The sequence below is a fragment of the Equus quagga genome, chromosome 1, assembly GCF_021613505.1.
Source record: "Equus quagga isolate Etosha38 chromosome 1, UCLA_HA_Equagga_1.0, whole genome shotgun sequence".
NCBI lineage: Eukaryota > Metazoa > Chordata > Mammalia > Perissodactyla > Equidae > Equus > Equus quagga.
Genome location: NC_060267.1, coordinates 86,790,181 through 86,806,381, shown reverse-complemented (window position 1 = coordinate 86,806,381; position 16,201 = coordinate 86,790,181). Strand labels below are relative to the sequence as shown.

Below are 16,201 nucleotides of genomic sequence, written 5' to 3'. Positions count from 1 at the left end.
TGAATTCAGATTCTAAAAAAGATGACAACCTAGACCACAGAACTCTCAGTATGTTTAGAGATCCAATGAAACATTCATTTACATGAAATAAGTACTTCTGGTGCTAAGGCAAAAAAAAAAAAAGAATTACATATTTTTATGGCAGCGGCTGGAAATATATTTAAAACCACCTTATTTAAAAGAAATACATTTAACAACTTTTGTTTGATTTCAGAAATTTTTTAACTTTCTTTTATTTTAATGGACTACTGATGACTAGGAAAATTTGAGATATTACCATCTAACCTGAATTTAATTGATTTCAAAAAACACTTTCTTGTACCTTATCAATTCCCTAGCAAATTATGCAAAGCTGTTATTCCAAATCTCCTGTATCGTTAAGACCCTCATATTGTTTCCTCTCAAAAGATCTAAGTATGCCTACTTCACCAAGATGATTTGTTATTAAGGCAGTCACAAAAGTATCTGTGTACACTCAAAAAAAAATTGGTGACATACATATATATATATAATTTTATTAACTCAGTCTACAGAAAATGCATACAGTATACAACTTTGTAGACTTCCATGTGGGAACTCTAACATCCCCTTAGTCTAAGAACAAAAGCATTGAACAAATGGTTGTCACAATGAGAAGTACCATAGTTAACAAAAACAGTACTGAAATGAACTCAAAGATCTGTATGCTTCATTAATTAGTTCTGTTACTTTGGGCACAAAATGCATATTCTCTGAACCTGTTTTTTTCATCCATAAAACGTGGACACAATATCTACATTTATTACAAGCAACATATTAGGTACTAGGGATATAAGAAAGGATAAAACCTAGTGTGTGTCCTCAAAGACTTTCTAATCTACTAGAATGAGGCAGACATGCAAGCAAATGGCTGCCCCAAAATGTTCTGGGTATTATGCTACAAGACTGTAGAGTGTAGAGCAGGGACAAAAGAGACAGAATAATTGAGGAGTTAGACACCTGCACCTAGTCACAAAAGACAAGTATTTGGGGGGCAGGAGGGAGCAGGGAGACAAGTATTTGCCAGATATAAAGAGGATGGTGGGTGGGAGCAGATAGGGGGAGCCAACCAAGCAAAGGCACAGAAGCGTGTAACATAGAGTATATTTAGAGAACTACACATGGTTTGCTCCAGTTTGGGGACATGTGTGTTTGTGTGTGTTAAGAGTAAGGCTGGGGGTAGGGCAGGAGAGTATAAGGAGACACAAGTCTACAGAGACAGAGGCCAGAGTTAAAAAACATGGATTCTGCACTGTAGGCGATGGGATGAGTTTTAAACAGGAGACGAACATAATTAAATCTCTATCTGAGAACATAAACTCTGGCAGTAAGGAAAAGGATGAGCAGGTGGGGATGAAACTAGATGAAGAAAGACTTCGACAGGCAAGAATGTTGCAGTGGCAACAGAAAGAACAGAAATTTGAGAGAGGTTAGGAGGTAGAAAACATAAGATTTGTTGACACCTACATATAAGAAGGTGAGGCAGAAGTTTCCAACTCTGGTGACAAGGGTGCATGTGGCGTTATTCACAATTCAGCATCATATGAGAAAACATTTTATAAACTGAAATTGTGCCTGGTATGGTTCTAAGAACTTTACACACTTAATCTTCATAATACTATCATGCAATGAGCTCAAAACTAGCTATATAATTTCTGGTAATTTATATAATCTTTCTAGAATTCAGTTTTTCAATGGAGAAAAAGGGATTAGACGATATGGGTGCTATCCCTTCCCATAATTAACACTCTATGAGTCTTCCAAAAGATCCAAGTTCCCCCAGCTGGTTCGAGAACATCTTGGTCACCTTGCTCTTTCTCTATGCAACTGCGATTTTCTGTGAGCAGGTGAGCCAGGATAGCAACCAACATGTCAGAGTAATCTGTGCTCTTGGCATAACATCTGCCTTCTTCTAGGCTGGGAGCACAGGATAAAAATAGCTCACTATTAGAAAAGGTTACAGAATATTCAAGATTATCACGTTCCTCCCAGCCACTCCTTCACACTACATCTCCATAGTGTCCTTCCTGGTCTCTCCTTGCTGCTGCTGAAGCAATCTTCCTAAAGCACGAATCCTGTCATGCTACTCCCCACTGCCTTCAGGACAACGTCCACAATCTGCTACATGACATCAAGCTCGCAACCACAAAGCCTTCTTTTTACATCTCCTACTTCATCTCCCACCATTTCTCCACTTCCTCCAAATCAGATGTTGCCGCCATACTATATCCTAAAGTCTCCAATTTGCAAATGCTATTATAGACGCCTAGGAGGCCCATATCCTCCTTATTTTCAAGTGAACTCACATTTCCCTTTTAAGGCCCAGCCCCCAAATCTCTCCTCTCTGTGAAACTCTGGAGGAACTGCTCCCTCTCAACAGAGAGCATCCCTTCCTCCCTCATGACACTACATAACACCAAATCACTCAGTGGGAAAGTTACTCCAATTTCAAGTCTCTTTCAGTCCGTCTACTTACATCATCACGAAAAAAATCTAAGCAGGGTGCCAATTTGTCTTCAACCCTTCTCTAACACTTGATAATCTCTCTTTTTAATTAAGGGATAGCAGGCCTCAAATTCAGCACCTTCTGCAAACAGCAGCTAGCTGGGTTTTACAACACTATTTTGTTTTCATTATATTTAAGTTGTCTTCTATTTAGGGTAAGAGACGTTAGCCTTTCGTTACAGTAGTAACATAAAGCTTCTTTAAAAATATTTTTTGAACTGTGTCCATAAAAAAAGACATTAAATAAATAATAGTACCAGTGGCATGCATATTTTGGAAAAATCATGTTACTTGAGGATTAAGTATGGGAAACATTTTTATATACTGATGCCTACACCTTGACAGAACTGTCAGTCACTTTTTTTATTATATACGCACTTTTCTTCATAGCATATATGTACTATATTAACGTGATAGGGCAAAAAACAGACATGACTGCCTTTTTCTAATGACCTGCTACAATTTTAGCTCCTGTATTTTATCATTCAACTAATTCTAATTTGAGAATTTACTTTATTTTATTCTTTATTTTTTTAAAGATTTTATTTTTCCTTTTTCTCCCCAAAGCCCCCTGGTACATAGTTGTGTATTTTTAGTTGTGGGTCCTTCTAGTTGTGGCATGTGGGGTGCCACCTCAGCATGGTTTGATGAGCGGTGTCATGTCCGAGCCCAGGACCTGAACCAGCAAAACCCTGGGCTGCCAAAGCGGAGCATGTGAACTTAACCACTCAGCCACGGGGCCGGCCTGGAGAATTTATTTTAAATTACCCACTACTTTCCAGGGATCAAACCAATCCATACAAGAGAGGGGTGTCCTTGGCAAATTTATTTTATTTTTTTTGAGAAAGATTAGCCCTGAGCTAACTGCTGCCAATCCTCCTCTTTCTGCTCAGGAAGACTGGTCCTGAGCTAACATCCATGCCCATCTTCCTCTACTTTATATGTGGGACGCCTGCCACAGCATGGCTTGCCAAGCGGTGCCATGTCTGCACCCGGGATCCGAACTGGCGAACCCTGGGCCGCCGAAGCAGAACGTGCGCACTTAACCGCCGCGCCACCAGGCCAGCCCCAAAATATTTTTTATAAATACAAATAATCATGTTGAATTACAATCATTTGTCTACCTGTGCTTCTCCTTACAAGCACAAGGAAATCTCCTTCAATGTAGGAATAGTTTTCTTACTGATTTTATAATGTTTTGTTAAATTACATGATCTAAAAATTGTCAGGTATTAAAAATAATGAGCTCATCTCCTTCCAAAAAATGGATAGACAAGCACAGTAAGCTTTAACACACTTCCTTCCCTCCTCTCTTCACCAGGTATTTATTAAACACCTACGATGTGCTAGGCACTCATGAACAAGGGGTGTACATTCTCATAGGGATACATGACATTCTAATGACAATTTTGAGTGGTTTTCACAAAGCAGACTTCTATATACTCTCTATTTAGAATCGTTTGATCACTCCTTTCAACGGCCAGTTAAACCCCACTTAGGCAGCAGGACTCAGCTCAAACAGAGGAGACTTTACTGTCCATTCTCCTGACTCAGATACTTTCTCCTTTGGGCTCATCTCTATCATAGCATTTTACACTATTTCCAACAAAACGCTGTTTTCTCAACAAAATTCCATGTTCCCTGAAGTAGGGACATGGTCATCTTAGTATCCCCATTACTTAGCAGAGGGAATGGCATTTCACAGGTGCTGAATAAGTTTTCATTTATAAAAAATTAATAAATAAATGACTGAATGACGAAGAGCAGTGCTCTTCAGCCAAATTAGGAATCAGCCAAGCTGCTGCTAACTCAGTTCCAAAATGAATAAAGAATAGTAACTAAATTTAAGTTGAAAATATCTACTAACTTTCCAATGAACCATATTTGAAATAATTATTAATGTACTAAAAAAGATATTTCCTCACAATTAAGAAATGCATATCAGGGGCTGGACCCGTGGCCAAGTGGTTAAGTTAGCATGCTCCACTGCAGTGGCCCAGGGTTTCACTGGTTCGGATCCTGGGCACAGACATGGAACTGCTTGTCAGGCCACACTGAGGTGGCATCCCACATGTCACAACTAGAAAGACCCACAACTAAAGTATACAACTATGGGGGCCGGCCTGGTGGTGCAGTGGTTAAGTTCACACGTTCCACTACTTCGGCGGCCCGGGGTTCGCCAGTTCAGATCCCAGGTGCGGACATGTCACCGCTTGGCAAGCCATGCTGTGGTAGGCGTCCCACATAGAAAGTAGAGGAAGATGGGCACGGATGTTAGCTCAGGGCCAGTCTTCCTCAGCAAAAAGAGGAGGATTGGCAGCAGTTAGCTCAGGGCTAATCTTCCTCAAAAAAAATATATATATATATACAACTATGTACTGGGGGGATTTGGGGAGAAAAAGCAGGGAAAAAATGCATATCAGTAAGGAAAAAATGTGATACTTTTTATCTTTAGTTGGTGTATCTGAAACAAAAGTAAAACACTAGAAAAAAGAATCGACTTAGTATCACCTATTCCTGGCACAAGTACAGGGTACCAAAACGCACACTATGAAGATACAAGTAATAAAAGGCCAGAGTATTCAGAATTCAAGTTAACACTACAATAGACTTTCTGTCATGACATCAAAATTCCAGATCCTACCAAAAGTCAGTAAAATCGAAACAGATGTCAATTTTACCCCCAACACACTACTAATTTTCCAGAGCTACAGAAGACACACTAACCACAAAAATAATGAAATTCATGCATAACAAATGGCTTGTGGGTTAAGCTCAGGGTTTAACTGAGAGAATATCAAAACACCTGGACAGCTAATATGCCTTACTTAAAAATACTAATGTATCCTCACTATTCCACTTCAAAAACTTTGACTTTTTCAAATATTACTTGAAATCATTACTGAGATTCACAATATTAAAAAAGATTAAGTCTGAAAGACATTTAAGTTATAGCATACCTATCCTGGACTACACAGTTATTAAGACGGAGGTATAGGGGCACAGAAAGCTGTCCATCATGCATCATTAAGAAAGCAAACTGCATGGGGCCGGCCCCATGGCCAAGTGGTTAAGTTCTCGCGCTCTGCTCTGGTGGCCCAGGGTTTCGAGCCCAGTTTGAATCCTGGGCTCAGACATGGCACCACTCATCGGGCCATGCTGAGGCGGCGTCCCATACGCCACAGCTAGAAGGACCCACAACTAAAAAAATACACAACTATGCACAGGGGGGCTTTGGGAGAAAAGAGAAAAATAAAACCTTTAAAAAAAAAAAAAGAAAGAAAGCAAACTGCAGAATAATATGCACGGTAAGCTCCCAGAGGCATACAGGGGTAAAACACAAACCCTGGAGCAAGACTACCGGGCTCAGCTCTCAGTGCACTCTCTGGCTAGTTACTTCTCCTCGCCTCAGTTTCTTCAGCTGCAAATGGATATAAAATACAACCTACTTCATAAGGTGTGTTCACAGGGTTGTGAAGGTTTAATGGGTTAATATACGGAAAGCATTTAGCAAGCACAAGTGTTAACTATAATTTTGGGGGAAAAAAACTGAAATCATATAGTAAACACATGTACATGTGGGGAAGAAAACCTTTCACTTTTTTGCATTGTTTTTAGGTGTGTTTTTTTTTAACAAAGAACATTTATTACTAGGAAAACAATAAAACTTGCCACTAAGATCTACCACACCAAAAGATCTGCTAGTGCAATTACTTAAACGCTCAAGACCAGACAAATTCTGTAAACAATAATATAATAAAAACACAAAAAATTTCAAACACAACAAAAAGAACACAGATTTAGTTTCTAGACACAGTTCAACAAGAACAAGCCACACACCAATAAGCAGAACTGCAATGGCATTAAAATTATACCCTTTTACTTCCCAGAGGTAATAAATGATACAAAAATATCCACCCAATCTAGAAATGGGCAAGTATAAGGAACTTTCACAATTAGATAAACCTCCATTAATTTTATTAGTCTGAAATTAAATGCCACCAACTCTAATTTCTTCCAATTCAACAATCTCTAATGACAACTGCGAATTTTCTAGGGGTCTCTGTAATGTCTTTTATTTTTCTCTTGAGCTTGAAGATGAACCAGATACCTGAGAGGTATTTATATCTGAAAGGAAAGCGTAACTTGACGCTGACTCTGTAATTATATATATACCAAGCCAAAATTATCTTTCCATATACCTTTTTTGTAAGCTACTTTTTTAATATAAGGTTTACGCAGCATACTGTTTTAACCGTAAGACATATAAATCTGGAGATCAAGATAAACCAAATAACTAAAGAAAAATCTAAAATCCTAAGAAGCCCTCTGTGCACTTTTGAGAGGAAGATTTCACCACCCACACGGTTTGAGGAAGCTTTGGTCTCCTGCATAAACTTAGCTTCTTCCGTAAATACAGGGGGTGTACAAAACCACCAAACAGAGGAGCAAAAAGAGAACTTTGAGCTTCAGCTGCATTTCTGCTGAGCTGTAATACTGGTAAAGCCTGTTTCAAGATCCAAGCGTCTACCCTCAAAACTAAGGAAAGCATGTAAACAGCAGGCTGTCATGTCTATTTCATCATATTTACCAGAATAGTATTTCACAAAATCATAAATATTTATTATCAAACTTCAAACTATTACTATCAGTGACCCTGTTCTACCTACAAGGAACCTTGTGGACCACAAAAAAAAATTATCTAGTTACTTAAAACAGCTTTTCAAAAAGAAATCAACCATTAAGTTGATTTCTTTTTGAAAAGCTGTTTTAAGTACATTAAGATGCCTCCAAAGAATTAAGGAATTTGTCACTTTAGTTTACATAATGCCTAGAAAAAGAGAACTCAATAAACGTGAGCTATTACTATCATCACTATTATTATGATAAGGTTTTGAAATGATGGAACAGAAACTTACTCATAGAGAGGTGTCACTTTCCATCAAAATCCAAGTTGGCTCCTCACAACTTTGAATAGATATTTTAAACGGTGCTTTTGATTTAGGGGAGTCAAAGTTAGAGTCCTTGGGTTCTGAAGGAGGTAGTAAAGATGAAAACATATTCTGTGAAAAGAATTCATCTATTTTTTCCTAAGCTTTTCTTAGAGAAATCTGTATTTGTAAATATTTTTACAATTCTGCCTTACGTGCTATGAGTTTTAGACCTCATGTATTTTTGTTAGGTAGTCAGGATTTATAAATAATGGAAGTAAAAACAAGAATGGGTCAGAGCTTTGCGTTAGAAAGTGAGAGGAGACGGTTCAGGGTTGAAAATAAATGAGCTTAGCCTAAGACCTAAAAATTTGTTTCTAACATGTATCTGGACAAAATTAAGATTGCTTAGGGGCCGGCCCCGTGGCCGACTGGTTAAGTTCACGTGCTCCACTTGGGCGGCCTAAGGTTTCACCGGTTCAAATCCTGGGCACGGACATGGCACCGCTCATCAAGCCACGCTGAGGCGGCATCCCACATACCACAACCAGAAGGACCCACAACTAAAATATACAACTATGTACTGGGGGATTTGGGGAGACAAAAAAAATGAAGACGACTGGCAACAGTTGTTAGCTCAGGTGCCAATTTTTAAGGGAAAAAAAAGATTGGGAAGATAACTTGACTTTGATTCTGAAAAAAGTAAATGGGCTGATATTCCTTGACTAATTTTTATTTTAAATTTTCCAATTTTAATACTTTCAAAGAATTCACAGAAAATAAATTGAAAATATAAATTAGCAAGAGAGGGGCCGGCCCCGTGGCCAAGTTCGAGCGCTCTGCTTCTGCAGCCCAGGGTTTCACCAGTTCAGATCCTGGCCACAGACATGGCACCGCTTATCAGGCCATGCTGAGGCGGTGTCCCACACACCACAACTAAAGGGACCCACAGCTAAAAATACACAACTATGTACTGGGGGGCTTTGGGAGAAAAAGGAAAAATAAAAAAACCTTGAAAAAAAAATTAGGGGCCAGCCTGGTGGCGCAGCGGTTAAGTGCACACGTTCTGCTTCCGCGGCCCAGGGTTCACGAGTTTGGATCCCAGGTGCGGACATGGCACGGCTGGGCACACCATGCTGTGGGAGGCATCCCACATAGAAAGTAGAAGATGATGAGCACGGATGTTAGCTCAGGGCCAGGCTTCCTCAGCAAAACGAGGAGGACTGGCAGCAGTTAGCTCAGGGCTAATCTTCCTCAAAAAGAAAAAAAAATTAGTAAGAGGAAAAAAAAGGCAGAAGAACTGAACATGTCTGATGACGTGCTTTCCACTAGTCTCAAGCGTGGGTGTGCTGGCATGACCCGGGAGCAAGACCAAGCAGGCACCTTCTTGGACAGATCTTAGATTAATGAGCAGACATCTTGCCTGCTTTTACAGTTCCAACAGTATGCTGCTTGAACCTTATATTAAAAAAGTAGCTTACAAAAAAGGTGTATACAAAGATAATTTTGGTTTGGTATATATATAATTACACAGTCAGCATCAAGTTATACTTTCCTTTCAGATATAAATACCTATCAGGTATCTGGTTGGTCTTCAAACTTAAGGGAAAAAAAGACATTACAGAGACCCCCTAGAAAGTTTTTTTTTTTTTAAAACATTTGCTCAACCATTCATTTGTATATATTAAATATGAGAAATTGAAGTATCAACAGATATTCACCACTTCTGACCACTGCATCGCAGAGTTCAAAACCAGGTTTCAGCTTAGGAACGATGAAGAACTGTCCTTCAGAAAATGTTTTTACCAAATCATAATACATATTGAAACACATTCCAAAAAATCAGAAAATGCAGGTAAGCATAAGGAGGGAAATTTTAATTAACTATCATTTTAAAAAGCAGAAATCAAACAGTTCAGTACCTAAAGCTTCTTCTAAAATGTGTACATGATACGGAAATTATTGGTCCTAGTTCCTCTACAAATGGAAATACCTTGATGGAGATTACTTAAGGAGTTAAAGCTGCAAATAATTCTATACAAACACAAGTTTAGGCAGTTCAAATGTGAAAAAACTACATAACTGAAATCCTTCTTGCCTAAGAAAAAAATAACTCCAGAGAAGGAAATATGTGAGTGAAAAAACAGAAAGTTGAAGGTGAAAAAAATGCAATTAACCATTTGAGAAATTTTAAGTAGTGGTCTTTCCAAAGCAAGTAAGAGGGATTCCGCTTATAACAGGCTTTTACAGAAAATTAAACAAATAAATAAATCACACTTTACCTTGAGAATCCTAGAGCAGTGTGTAACCAACTCTTCCCAATACACTCACTCCTAAAAAAATACAAATAAAAAATAAATCTTACCATTAGGAATATATCCACTCTCCCTCGTCAATTTTCTACAAATATTAGGGGTAATTTTCCAAATAATCAAATCTGAACTGAAGCACATCACTTTTAAAATGACACATTTTGTATTGTTGGGCACGCCAACAAAAGATTAGTGCATACTGTTGCAATTTCCAAAATGCCACTATCAGGACCGAACCACAGACCTCAGTCAGGGATGCGGCACCAAGGTGGACAAGAGTGAAGGCAGACTGACAGCTGGAGCACCAAAAGGTAACTAGCAATTACTGAGTGGAAGCCATGTTCCTGATGCTTTCCATTTATTATTATTATTACATTTAATCCTGTGTGATAGGTATTTATCACCTCCATTTTACAGATGAGGAAACAGGTTTAGAAAAGTCAAATAACTTACTGCCTAATCATTCAGCTATTATGCAGCAGAGAAGGATTTCAAAACTAGATTTGTCTGACTCCACAGCCCATACTCTCTTCATTTCCCCATGCTGCCTCTCTGGTTCTTCTTTAGTATACTGACTTTGGGTTCCCCGGTGAGCAACTTCATCGGGGGCTCTGGGAAAGGAGTGATCCACCTAGAGGCAAATGATCACGTACTATCACCCGGGTAGCCTAGATTTTTTTTCAGCCTTTCTTCATTCCATTTTCATCCCATAATCTTTTCTCCCATTTTTCCCTTTCACAGACCTAACACACTAGCCAAAAAAAAAGGCAAAAAAGAAAGACCTGGATGTCCTCCTATTCAATTTACAAATTCCTCTACTTTTATTTTTTATTTTTTTGAGGAAGATTAGCCCTGAGCTAACATCTGGGCCCATCTTCCTCTACTTTACATGTGGGACGCCTACCATAGCGTGGCTTGACAAGCGGTGCCATGTCCGCACCTGGGATCCGAACTGCTGTGCCACTGGGCCAGCCCCAGCTCTGCCCTTATCTTTGTTCAAGTTGTTCCCTTCACCTGGAGTCCTTCTCCAATATCCCTAAAGCCAATTACATCTATGATTTGAGGTCCAGTTCAAATGCCATCTCCTCCATACAGCATTCCTTGATCTCCCACTCTCCCATTTAGCAGCAGTATCTCCAATCTAAATTTTCTTGACCCTTTATACTGGTACCTGTATTAACAACTTATGACCTTGAGGAAGTTTTAAAAAATTATCACTCCACAGATTATTTATGAATTATAAAGGAAAAAGGGTGCCTTTACAGTATAAATCTAGTAGATATTACCTCATTCAAATGATCAAACTTACATCAATAATGAAAATGACATCTCGTGTCTCTGATATGATACATTGAGAGAGACCTAAAATCACCTACTTACCATTCCATCCAAAAACGTTTAATCTGATCATGAAGAAACATTCAGACAAACCCAAACTGAGGGGCATACTACAAAAAAACTGGTCTGGTTGCTTAGCATCGTGAGAGACCAAACAAAGGCTGGAAAACCATTCTAGATTCAAGCAAGCAACTAAATGCGATGCAAGATCCTTAACTGAATCTTGGGTCAAAACCAAAAAACTAAGATCAGTATTGGGGGGCCGGCCCCGTGGCCGACTGGTTAAGTTCACGTGGTCTGCTTCAGCGGCCCAGGGTTTCACGGGTTCGAATCCTGGGCGTGGACATGGCACCGCTCATCAGGCCATGCTGAGGCGGTGTCCCACGTGCCACAACTGGAAGGACCCACAACTGAAAATGCACAACTATGTACTGGGGGGCTTTGCGGAGAAAAAGGAAAAATAAAATCTTAAAAAAAAAACAGTATTGGGACAACTGGGGAAATTTGGATATGTACATTAAATAATAATAACACATTCACATTAAATGCCTTGAGGGGGACAACTCAACTGCAGATACACAGAAGAAAGTCTTTGTTCTTGGGAAATAAATGCTGAAGTATTTGGAGGTAAAGCGTCCTGATGGTATCTCTACTTAACTAGCAAATAGTTCAGCAAAAAATGTCTACTTGTACATAAAGCAAACACAGAAAATGTTAACAACCATCAAATCTAGGTAAGAGGAGATGGGCATTTATTGTACTACTCCTGCCAACTCTTCTGTAGGTTCATACAATTTTTCAGAGTTAGGAAATACATAAAAGCTATGGATTCGAAAAAACAAAATCAACAGAAAATGGGGAGAGGTGCAAAGAATGACTGAGCATTTGTATTCTGCCTCCCAAAATTACCTGTTAAGACTATCATAGTTGCTTCCAGTCTTTAAAAAAAGATTACAGATAGCATTCCCTTTGCCACCACCTCCCATTCTTCTAGAAGTTGTGAAATTATGGGGTAGGGTATGCCCATTTTCAGCTTTAAGTATGGCAAATATTCTCTCTCAAGGCAGCTGTACCAAGTTAAACTCCACCAGCAGTTTCTAAATTATCATTTCCAACCACACCTTCGCTAATATTAGATACTGTCAGACAATTTTTTATCAATTGGATGTGAAAAACTTGATGTCATTTATACCAACCTAAGATGACACAGTAAAAGGGCCTTAGCAAAATAAGAACTTCACCTAGGACCCTTCCTTTTATTAAATCATTATAAAAAGTTAAGGACAATCAAAACTACCTGGCAGCGTGTACTAAGAATGGCCAGTCCTCATATGAACCAAATGCCCACAAAAGCACCACAGAGTGTTCGGGAAACAATTTCCTGACTTTTAAAAAAATAAGATGAAAAGGTTCAAATTCAACTCAGCATATATAATGCCATTTGCAAGATTTTTTTAAATGGATGAGTTTTATTCCTAGAAATAAAAACCCTCACTCTTACAAATTAACTCATTCATTTACTTGTTCAGCAAATATTTACTGAGTACCTATTTTGAGCCTGCCACTTCTCCAGCACAGTGAAGACAAAGTCCCTATTCTCACAGAGCTGACATTCTAGTGGGGAGACAAAGATTAAAATAACTATATAAATATACAACTAATATGATATCATATAGATACATGCTATAAAGAAAACAAAGGGACAGGGGACATAAAATGATAAAGAGGGCAGTGTAAGGACACAAAAAGTACCAGGCAAGACCTCTTCAAGGCAGTGATTTGTAATATGGTGTGTTCAATTCAACACAAACTAGTTCAGCACCAACACTTGTTTCATAAAATACTCTTCTTCACCTTTCCATACCCTACCCCTCTTTATTTTTTCCAGAAAAAGTTTGCTGCAGTGGTTTTCCATTATTGCTATTATTTTAGAGGAAAAAAAACCTGACACAAGACGTTTGTGCTTCACAAACAGGTGCAAATTCCAAGTCACACCTATTCTGAAAAAATGTTAACAGTGATTTGTCAGTGAGAAGTCTGATGTCAAAATGATGCTGAACTGCAAGAATTTAAAATGGAATTTCGAGGCTGGCCCGGTGGCGCAGCAGTTAAGTTCGCACGCTCCACTTCAGCAGCCCAGGGTTTGCCAGTTCGGATCCTGGGCGGGGACCTACGCACGACTTATCAAGCCATGCTGCAGCAGGCGTCCCACATATAACAGAGAGGAGGATGGGCACAGCTGATCACTCAGGGCCAATCTTCCTCAGCAAAAAGAGGAAGATTGGTGATTGATGTTAGCTCAGGGCTAATCTTCCTCAAAAAAAAAAAACCCCAAACAAAAAAATAAAAACAAACAAAATTGAATTTCAAGAAAATGACTTACCAACTCTACAACCTGCCCATTTACATTCTATCATATATGAAAAGAATTATAATAGCAATAGGAAAATGTATTTGAAGAGAGATCCTGCTGTTTTGCATTTAAAGATAAAAAAATTAGAACACCTCCCTCTTTAAAAGCCATACTACCTACATGATTTACAGAAAAGCAGCACACACTAAAATTTCCTTTCACAGGCTTACAAAAGGGCTTGGAGAGCTTCAATCACTTGGAACCAGGCGGTGCCTTAATACAGAAATCTAAGGGCCAAAGCATTCACTTTCCTTTCCCCCTCAGATTATTTTGCTAATTCCCTAGCACCCTGAACAAAATATCTGTGGTCTAGTTTAGCTTTCAAATCTATTACACTGATCCCAACCAAACCTTTTCTTTTTCTTCCCTAATTACAAAATTCCCTCTTTCATCTACACTATCATCCTGTCTCCCTTGCCTTCTTCCTTATCTAATGATCCAACTATTCTGCCAGGCAGACTTACAGATCCAAAAAAACTTATTTCTCCTTCAGGAGTTCTGAATCCTTGTGTCATGGACCTCTCTGGTAGGCCGTGAAGCCTATAGACCCCTTCGCAGATTGCTTTTAAATGCATAATTTCATACAAGAGATTACAAAGGAAACCAATTATACTAAACCATTAGCAAAACAATTTTTAAAACCTAATATGGTAATATATGTGCAGCTTTATCATCACATTAAATATGATCTAACAGTGGGTCTAAATACACCATAAATTCAAAGAAATGATAAGCGTAAGTGCTATTTTGAGATACCTGCAACAACTGTACACATGATACAAAAATATCTGTAATTTTTAATGGTGACAAAGTCACAGACATTGCTAATTCTACTGTGGTTTGCATTCATAATGGAAGAAAATGATAAATTATAGATAGATAATAAAAATAAAGATGTAATTTTATCCCCATTCTAGTTCAAGAACCCCCTGAATTGTAGCCAGCAACTAGTAAATCCCAGGTTAAAAACTCTTTCTAGCTCAAGAACCCCCTGAATTGTAGCCAGCAACTAGTAAATCCCAGGTTAAAAACTCTTTCTAGTTCAAAGCCTTGATCAAACTGATTTTTGTCACAAATTTTAAAATAAAACACTAGTTCCTCCTTTGACCTACCTCTCATCCGAATATATCATCATGCCTCTCGTTTTTATGCAGATTTGCACTCAGAACCCTGTTTATTTCCATGGTTTGCCTAGCCAGCACCCATTTGATTTTGCCAGTCAATAAGAGGTGAAGTTGAAGGAAGGGAGACGGAAGCAACCAACAGTCCCTCGCTTCCAGACCTCCAACAACAAGTGGAAAGATGCCAAGTATAGTGTGTGTTTATGGTAAGTGGGCTGCCCCCCCAGACCCGTGAGTCCAGCTTGTCAAGAGCCCCCGAAGCACGCCACCTTCACCAGCGGCACTCAGAAGACAGTCCGCCTCCTATCCTCAGTTCCCCACCTGCCGGGTCGCTGGGCTCTGGCTCCCACCCGAAGCCGCCCCGCGGTACTCCAGTCCCTTCCCACCCCATCCCCCACGCGTCCCTCCCTCTCGTCCGCCCCAGGCCGCCCCGGCCCGTGCGCGCCGTCACTTCTCTCCCCTGGGCCTAAGCGTGTCCCCTCCCCCCACCCTCACTCCTCCCGACACTGGAGGGAAGGGCCAGGGCCCAGGGGTCAGCTGGACCGGGCGGCCCGGCCGTCAGGCGCAGGCTGCGGCCTTAGGCCGGAGCAGCCCCGCCGCCAGGCAGGGAGCCGCGCACTCCCCGCGGGTGAACCAGAGCCGCGCACTCACCAAGAGGATCAGGCGGTGGAGGGCACCGAGGTCCCCGCCGGACTGCCACTCGGCCTCGGAGCCGTCGCCCTCGCCAAGAACTGCCACCACCGCCGCCGCCGCCGCCGCCGCCGCCGCCACCGCCACTCACTAGCTGGCTTCCCTGCGTCCTGCGGCGGCGCTGCCGCCACGCCATCGCGCGTGCGCGGGGCCGCGGGGCCCCCTGGGACCGGTAGTTCGGCCGGGGCGGCTGGTGGCTCCTCTTCCGCTTCAGCCACCCGGTCGGCGGCGGTCTTGAGCGGCCGTGTGTGTCTTCGGAACCGGGAAGCTCTTTCTGGAAAACTGCTCTTCACCCAACACGGGCCCTTGCTCCCGTGTACAGTACTGATGGATGTGAGAAACACGCCTGAGCAAGTGTGTGTAAAGGAAAACAATTCAGAGCATTTACGTTTTCGATAACAACTGTCACTTGCAAAGAACAAGTCGTTCGAATCACACACACGCCCCTCCTCTCCCGCTCTGTTAGTGTCGCTAATTGCCTTTAGTGGTACCTGGGTTTTCGGTTTTAAACCTGATCTCTCACTCCTCAGTTTATCAAATTTTGCTTATTGTCAACTTGACCATACAGTTTTAAGTCGATTGACAATTTCCGTAATAAAAAACTGTTTTACAAAAACAGTTCAGATATATTCAAATGTTAAGTTAACCGAGCTGAACAGTCATAGAAATCTTAAAATTGGAAGACACCTTAAAGGTCATTAATCCAACTCCCGCCCGGGCTGGAATTCCCTCTTGCACATTCCAGCCAGATGGTCATCCAACTTCTATTTCAACAGTTCAAATTTCAGGAAGCTCACTACCTTAAGTAAGGCCACCTGCTCCACTGTTGGACAGTTCCAAATGTTAGAAGGTTCTGCCTGCTGCTGAACTGAG

General features: G+C 40.5%; 1 protein-coding gene across 8 annotated transcripts in view; it reads right to left on the bottom strand.

Annotated features, from left to right (window-relative positions):
- The window catches only part of GAPVD1 (GTPase activating protein and VPS9 domains 1), a 61,640-nt gene extending 46,199 nt beyond the window's left edge, over positions 1 to 15,441 (bottom strand). For 7 of the 8 annotated variants that reach the window (XM_046669366.1, XM_046669801.1, XM_046669632.1 and 4 more), the window contains exons 1-3: positions 15,290 to 15,441; positions 9,737 to 9,787; positions 7,443 to 7,555 (exon numbers count right to left, since the gene is read on the bottom strand). In XM_046669366.1, the coding sequence (XP_046525322.1) occupies positions 7,443 to 7,446 (4 nt within the window). In that variant the 5' untranslated portion in view covers positions 7,447 to 7,555; positions 9,737 to 9,787; positions 15,290 to 15,441. The remainder of the gene's footprint in view (positions 1 to 7,442; positions 7,556 to 9,736; positions 9,788 to 15,289) is intronic. The other variant, XM_046669460.1, reaches the window with a different exon arrangement.
- Positions 15,442 to 16,201: the final 760 nt, after the last annotated feature.